The sequence below is a fragment of the Quercus lobata genome, chromosome 5 (genome assembly GCF_001633185.2).
Source record: "Quercus lobata isolate SW786 chromosome 5, ValleyOak3.0 Primary Assembly, whole genome shotgun sequence".
NCBI lineage: Eukaryota > Viridiplantae > Streptophyta > Magnoliopsida > Fagales > Fagaceae > Quercus > Quercus lobata.
The window spans coordinates 38,843,173-38,851,252 of NC_044908.1; the positions used below are offsets into that span (position 1 = coordinate 38,843,173).

General features: G+C 31.1%; 1 protein-coding gene across 1 annotated transcript; it reads right to left on the bottom strand.

Moving 5' to 3' along the window:
• Window positions 1–2,751: 2,751 nt before the first annotated feature.
• Window positions 2,752–3,435, bottom strand: LOC115990439 (TIR domain-containing protein-like). The gene is made up of 2 exons (XM_031114274.1): window positions 2,942–3,435; window positions 2,752–2,824 (listed from the first exon to the last, which is right to left on the bottom strand). The coding sequence occupies exons 1-2, from the start codon at window positions 3,433–3,435 to the stop codon at window positions 2,752–2,754; spliced, it is 567 nt and encodes a 188-aa protein (XP_030970134.1).
• Between the last annotated feature and the right edge of the window lie 4,645 nt (window positions 3,436–8,080).

Genomic DNA, 8,080 nt, shown 5'->3' on the forward strand with positions numbered 1-8,080 from the left:
CAAGTGATCTGAGGGCGTATATGTTGAGGAAGAACAACTGATTGTTCATATTTAATGTTTTCTTAAATTAATTTTTAGATTTAAAAAAAAAAAAAAGTCAAACTACAAGTAAACAAACAATGCACACAAAGTCCCTAACGGCCAAACCCACCTTGAAAGAAGAAGCAATGCAATTTGATTGTAAGACATTTGACAATGTTATGACTTTTTCCATTTTTAAAAAAATGAAAGAAATAAACTTGATTATTTGGAAATACATCGCAACGCTAGGTAGGTAGTACGTCCTCTAAAGTGAAGAAATAAGCTTCATATTCTTTATCCTATTTCAAATATTATATATCTTATTGCCAATGGAATCTATCGAATCTGTTAGAAATGATTCTGAAAAAAAAAAAAAAAAAAAAAAAAAAAAAAAAAAAAAAAAAAAAAAAAACTTGAAATGCTATAGGCAATTAATGGACGTGCGAAGCTTTACCAGCAGTTCCCGGAGCTTACATAGAAGTCTTCACTTTTGTAGCTTAATTTGTGTAATTAAATTGAGAGAAAACGCTAAATTTCTTTGGTCACACATTTTTCCAAATCATATTATTAAGTTCAAATTAGAAATTACACTTAACAAAATTCAATTCTTTAACCATTACACCACTCAATAACTTCTAATTAGATTAATGATTTGTCAAATCCATCAATGGATCTTACAAGTACTCGATATGCTTGTCATACTTGTTAAATGTCCATGTCAATATGATATATATTGATGATACAAGAAATCTCAGTAGTTACAGATAAAAACTAGCTAGCTTTAAAATACCTGCGAAACATGAATACACAAACTCAAAGTGAAGATGGTATTGTTTTGTGCTAGCCAAAACTCCTTCAATGCTTAAATTAGTAGTACATACTTTAGTATCATGAAATCAAGAATCAAAGTGTGAATTTTTTTTATTTTTTTATTTTTATTTTATAGTGCCTGTGGCTGTGGTTGTGATCATGAAATCAAGAATCAAGGTATGAAATTTTTTTATTTTATAGTGCCTGTGACTGTGGCTGTGGCTGTGATTATGAAAAACTTCTCGGGATTTATGCCCATATTCTAGGTGAGTGGATCAAGTGTGTGTGTGGTTATCACTCATATCATATGTCCAGAGGTTTGCACATTTTCAAAGGACGTGATCCGTTTTCTTTCTCTCGCCATTTTTGCCCTAAACAGGTAACTGTGTGGATGAATAGATATGTCACTTGTAAATCAATTTTCATGCCGTTAACATTTTTGTCAAACCTTTTGCTATACATTGCGCGCACGCGAGAGAAAGAGAGAGATTCTTGGTTCTTCTTGTTATAATGTCATAACTTTAAATAAATCTTCATACGATTAACATTAGGTTAAACCTTATATTGAGTTACATTGTTTTCCTATACATTTTGACAATTGGATATCAATAACATTATGTCAAACCTCATTCTGACAATTGGGTATTAATAACATTATTTTAAAACTTATTTTGATAATTGGATATTAATAACTGTCATTTATAAAATATATAAATTTTAATATATATTTTCAAAACATAACAAAATTTATGGATCATATAGTAAAAAATATTCAATTAATATAAAAGTTATCATGGCTTTTGAGTGGAGTTGTGGTGTTTCTTTGTGTTAGAACTCATTTTTCTATTCATTGTGTGTGTGTGTTTATTTCAAAAAAAAAAAAAAAAAAAAAAAAAAAAAAAAAAAAAAAAGAAGAAGAAGAAGAAGAAGAGGAATGTGTGATCTGACACTAAGATTTTTGAAATATTAATTTCATTTTTTATGAGAAAAATATTAATTAAATTGATAGGTATTGACTGATGTAAGTGTAACAATAACAAAAGGTTAGACCAAATGAATTTAAACCATCAATCTTAAAATCAACTATTTGAGCAATCAATAATTGTCAAGAAGTTTGTAACTCAATTGTTACCTCTAGGTATTCTCAACAGAAATATTAGGATTCAAATCCCTTATCTCCTAAATATCAAATTATTAAAAAATAAAAATAAAATAAAAAGCAATCAACCATCTAAACCATTCAACACTACTTTAATAATATTTTATAAAATAGATAATTGAGTGATATTATAGATTCAACACTTATTTTTACCCAAAAATAAAAGTTTTGCTTTTCAAATATATAAAATTTGTAGTTGTATAAATATAAGGAAAATATAAATAATTTTTTCACTAATTCAAGTAAGTTAAAATTGGCCTACTTTCATATTTTATGGTTTTGCTTAAACCAATTAGATCAATCTTAAGGTGCTACTCTATCAAATTTGATCATATGTATCCGCATTGTGTAGAGATAAGAGAGAGCGAGAGAGTAATCTTACTTAATCATTTGTACTACAATTGTCACAACATTAGATGAAAAAGGAAATAATCAACTACATAATATATAGAAACTTGAATTTCTTACAGAAGGTCTCCAAGAATGTGTACACACTGTATATATTATTGAATCGTCTACACATCTTTGAATACAGAATTGAATAAAAGAAGAATTTTACAATTTATTTTAAGTCAAAATCAATTACCAACGATTTTAGTACCATTAAGTATGTGTTAGCAAGTGTGTATCTCCAATTGTTTCTTCCTATACATAAAAAAATAAAGGAATTAATATATCTTCGGTTAACAATGAAAACGAAACCACTTCTTGGCCTCCTTCACTGTAATTGTAATGTACATTTGTACATGTATCAGCTTCATTTAAGGATCTTCTACCTCGAGCAAATTCTTCATGACTGCATCCGAAGCATTTCTTAGGAATTCTGACCAATCCCTAAAAAGAAAAAGAAAAAAAGAAGGAATTAAAACATGCATGTGAAGTATTTATTAAATGATTTAAAAGAACAATCAAAGTTTTCAGGAAAAAATAAAAAATGATATAGAAATGTACCCTCTTGACGTGTCAAAGGTAAGTCCAACCGTGTATTTAGCTTCCTCAAGTGCCCAGGTGAATCTTTGGAGCTCTTTGGCTGGACAAATTCCATAGTCCTTAACCCGAAGTTGGGAGGGTTTGACATCACAAAAGATAGGTATAACCCTTTTCTTGGATTCCATGATGAGAGCCAACTCATGGAGACAAAAGTAGGACTCACAATACCTAGGAGAGAACACGGCGACACCTAGCTTGGAATTTAGAATGGCTTTGTCAATTTTGTCAAACAACTTGTCCCCAGGTTTCATGTTTTGGCTATCCAAGAAAGGCTTAAGCCCCATCCCGGAAAGGTGGTTGTAGAGCAACCCGGCAACGGTTCTCTTGGTATCGATCCCTCGGTGATTTATGAACACGTCGCATGAACGTGATAGTGTTCTGGTTTGGCTCTTGGGAAGGGAATGAAGGATTTTACTGGAAATGAAACTCTTGATCAAAGCTGGTGAACGCTGCATGGCTCCTTCAAGAAGCTAAGCTTAAAAAAAATTAAAATTAAAATGGTAATTTGTATCTGTAAATGTTTATAAAAAAAAGAAACAAAGTTTCTATTCTGTTTTTAATTCCTTTTGTTTGAAGCTGTAAGATATGGGAGCTATACGGGTTTATATAAGTTTTTAAGACCTTCTGATTAATGACCGAAGGAGTTTGATTTTCAAGGGAGAATTCTAAATTTAGGTGTGACTTGGAAGAAACTTGCGTGGTACTTCGTTTGACAGGACACATCAAAATGAGTAAACATTTTGAATATATTGACGCTCTAGGTTTATGTGGAACTGCTTAAACCTTCAAACACGTTAGTTATGTTATTAGCCTTGGGAAACCGCTGAAATGGTCACGTATATGCTTTTTGCATGGTTTATTTTAATAGGACAATTGGTGGGTAAGCACCTTTCAGGACGGGGCTTTGCGGCGAGATTTTAATATATTGTTTACTATATATATATATATATATATATATATATATAATATTTTTTAAGAAAGTTTTAACTTATGACATCCGCTTTTGATGATAATTCTTTATTATCAAATCAAGACACCAATTGATTTTTGGTGTAGACAGATATTAAATCTCAGATTTCTTATTCAACTCTAATAGATTTTACCAATTGAGCTAACTGGAACCCACAATATATTGTTTACTTAATTAATTTTGATACCCTTTAATTAGTTTATGCTATTGATTATTACACCCTTGTTACTGTATATTCTCTATACACATTACCTATTTCATGTATGTTAAATGTGACCATGCTAAAAAACAAAATGTGAATAACATGAGTGAAATTATATATATATATATATATATATATTATGTGCATAGAGTGTACACCAGTAAACATGTTATATTTTCCATTAGTTTATGTGCATTTATAATATCTTTTTAATTTATTGTTATTTTGCTAAGCTAGTGGAGCTGTAAAAGTACTCAAATCAGAAAAATGGAAAATGGTAAGTTGTAACTTTGTTGAGAAATTACGAAAATATTACTTGGCATGGGTTCCGGTAAAAGATTTTAATTGGGGGGAAGGGCACAAAATAGTCAGGGCATATATATGGCTAGTTTCCGTTGAGCAGATGACGAGAGTAAAAAATCTCAATTATTTTTCTTATGAAACTCATAAATTAAATGTACGTGGAAGACTGGTAACACGCCACACTAAAAAAAATAGTTCTATATTTGCTTTTTTTTTTTCTTAGCAGTTTTGAAAACCGCCACTATGGGAGACCTAAAACAGGGCATTTAGAAACTACCGCAATATGCTAACCTATTACAATAGCTTAAAGCCTACGCTTTTTAAACTGCTGCAATAGATAACCTACTGTGACGCTTTAAGAAACTGCTACAATAGATAGAGCTATTACAACATTTTAAAACCACACTATAAGTTTGAAATTAGTATTTTTTTTTTTTTTTTTGGGTTTATTTTAAATGACCTATTAAGGCAATTTTAAAATTACTATTATAGGTTTACTCATATTGAAAACCTATTACGAAGGTTTTAAAACTGCTTTTATAGGTTTGAAACTCTTTTTTTTTTTTTTTTTTTTTTTTGTGTTATAAATTGCCTATTACGGGTTTCATCATATTGAGGACCTATTGCAACAGTTTGTAAAGCTGTTGCTATAGGTTTGAAATTAATATTTTTACTTTTATTTTTATTTTTATTATTATTATTTTTGTAATTTAATTGACCTATTACGGCAGTTTTAGAACTATCGCTCTAGGTTTGCTCATATTGAAGATCTATGATGACAGTTTTAAAACTACCACTATAGGTTTGAAATTAATATTTTTACTTTTATTATTATTTTTTTTTTGTAATTTAAATGACCTATTAGGGCAGTTTTAAAACCATTGATATAGGCTTTTGATTTAGGATTTTTTTTTTTTTGGTATAAGACCTATTACAACAGTTTTAAAAGCGTTGTAATAGGTAATAAAGTGGGGGATGAAAAGACCTATTACAGCGGTTTTTAAAACCACCATAATAAGTAATAACATGTATTATTAAAATCGGGGATGACAAGACTTTGCCACAATAGCAGACTTATTACGGTGGTTTTAAAACTACCGCAATAAGTCTTAATTTCTGCCACAATAGGTGCTCCTAAATATTTTCAGGCTTCCCACTCAAAAAATTTCAACCTTCCCACTAAAATTTCAGACCCCCTTTTTATCCAAATTTCAGTCTTCTTTATCAAAAAAAAAAAAGAAAAAAATTTCTCTCTCTCTCTCTCTCTCACACACACACACACACACCAATCTACCTATCCTTACCGTTGCCGACGCCTTCAGCCTCCACACCGCCGATCTCTAGCCTACTTGCCGCCGTCGTCCACCCCCCACGCCGCTGATCTCCCTTTTCTTCTATTCCCCTTAGTCTCACCTCACACATTCACTCTCTCCCCTAAAATCGGCCCAATTTGTCCCTTCTCTCCACTCTACCGCCACCACTACCACCCTTGCCAACCTCTGTGGCCGTCCTCGGTCTCCTCCCCTCTCTTAGCCACCTCACATACATGCTTGTGGTATTTTTCTGCACCTTTATTTTTGAAACAAAATGATGCAATCTAATAATTCCTTTTCTTTTTTGTTGCTTTTAGCTCTAGTTGTAACTTAATGGTTGTGATTTTGTGTTTCATAAGGTTTGTACTTGTTGGGTTTTGATCAGTTGTGGTGAACATAGCTTGGTTGTGATTTATGCTTGTCCTAATTGCTGAATATACTTGAATAGATGCAGACATGGGATTTTGTGGTTATGGGTTTCGTTAATTTGTTGGTTGGTTGTTGTTCTCAATATACCTGATTTAGTGATTTTGAAAATGTGGTGATTTATAATCAATTAATTAAATTAAATTCATAAAATGGCTAAAGTGGGTGGAATAGAGGTAGAGCCAAATATATTGGAATTTTGATCGAAATAGAAAAGAGAGGTTAGTTTGGGCTTCTAGTTTACTCGTTTTATATAAAACACTTAATCTGAATATATAGCATTCTTGGTATGATCACTGCTTCTTTGTATGATGGTCCTGTTTATTTTAACTGTTATCCTGATCTTACTCTTGCTTTGGATGATCCTAATATTGTTAAAACTTTAACTTTGAATATTGCTTCATCTGGCTATCACATGGAAGAGGGTAGTAAGCCTTTTGCTTTGATCTATCGCATTTATTACAAACTAATGGGTACTCAAATGAATCCTTGTGCTATAATGCCTAGAGAACCTTCAGGTAAAACCATGTTAATTCAATGTTCAACTCCTGATGCTAAAATCCAAGTTCCAAAAATGATTCAATGGCAAGATGTTAAACTTCCTAAGGATTAGTTGTTAGAACAAGAAACCCCTCCTGCTAAACCCATTTTTGATGAGCTTGATCTCACCCATATTCAACAATATCTTGATGGTACTGTTAAAATAAGTTTTCAAAACAATCCACCTTTGAGGATTAACGAAGGAAGACATTCCTTTGCTGGATCTGAAAGTATTTCAAAAAGAGATCGTGAGATCAATGAATTTTTGAAAAAGAATTTAGAAACATCCTCTGATTTAAAGTTAAAAGGTATTTCAAGTGATAAATCCCAAATTAGCTCTATTTATTATTCAACTAAACCTGAAACTTCCACTCCATTTAGTAAGACTGCTAATGAAGATGAGGAATACACTGTTTCTGTTACTCCATCTGATTTTGATTCTCCTATTGAAACTCCTCCTGTTTACCAAAATCAATTAAGAGTTCTGACTGTTTTAAATGATGATTTTGAAATTGATTGGGATTCTTTGTACAATGAGTTTATGCTTGCAACAAACAAAACCAAGAGAAAATATTTCCAAAATAATTTTGCTCAGTCTGATAAAGACTGTGTTAAAAGAAAATGGTTGGAAATGATGAATCAATTGAAAAAACATATTTTGTATTTTTATTTTCTTGAAAACCATTATGTTCCAAATAATGAGGTTTCAAAACAACATTTGAATGTGATAAAGAAATCAAATTTTGTTAAGATTGATAAAACCATTATTAGGTCTAGTCATCCTCCTCTTGATTCAATTTTGATAACTACTAAGAAAGATGAAGTGACAAAAGAGGAAGTGAAGGCCTCTCCTTTCAAAATTGTTGATGATCAAACTCCTATTGTTAGCCTTATTGAACAAAACAATTTTACTAATCAATCTTTGCATATTATTGGTCAATAGCTTGACCATATTGAAGAAAAATTTGTTGAAAAATCTGTTTCTGTTTCTGAAAAATCTGTTCCTGTTAAAACTGACAAAATGCTTTCTAATCTAAAGATTAAAACTGAGGGTACTAGTACTTCTACAAGTACTCCAACTGCTTGAACTATTTCCAAAAAAGAAATTGTTTCTGAAGAAAATACAGATTCTGATACTGTTTCTTCTGTTTCTTCTGTTCCTGCAAAAAGAATCTTTGATGATGATTTCCCAAAAATTAAAAGATTTGTTGGGAACTCCAAACCCATGTCTTTTACAAAAAATTGGTATCCAAAACCTACTCCTCCTGATATGCAGTTTGAAGAGAGATCTTTTCAAACACAGTTCTCTGTCTCTGCTGATAAGCTCTATGAATGGAATATTGATG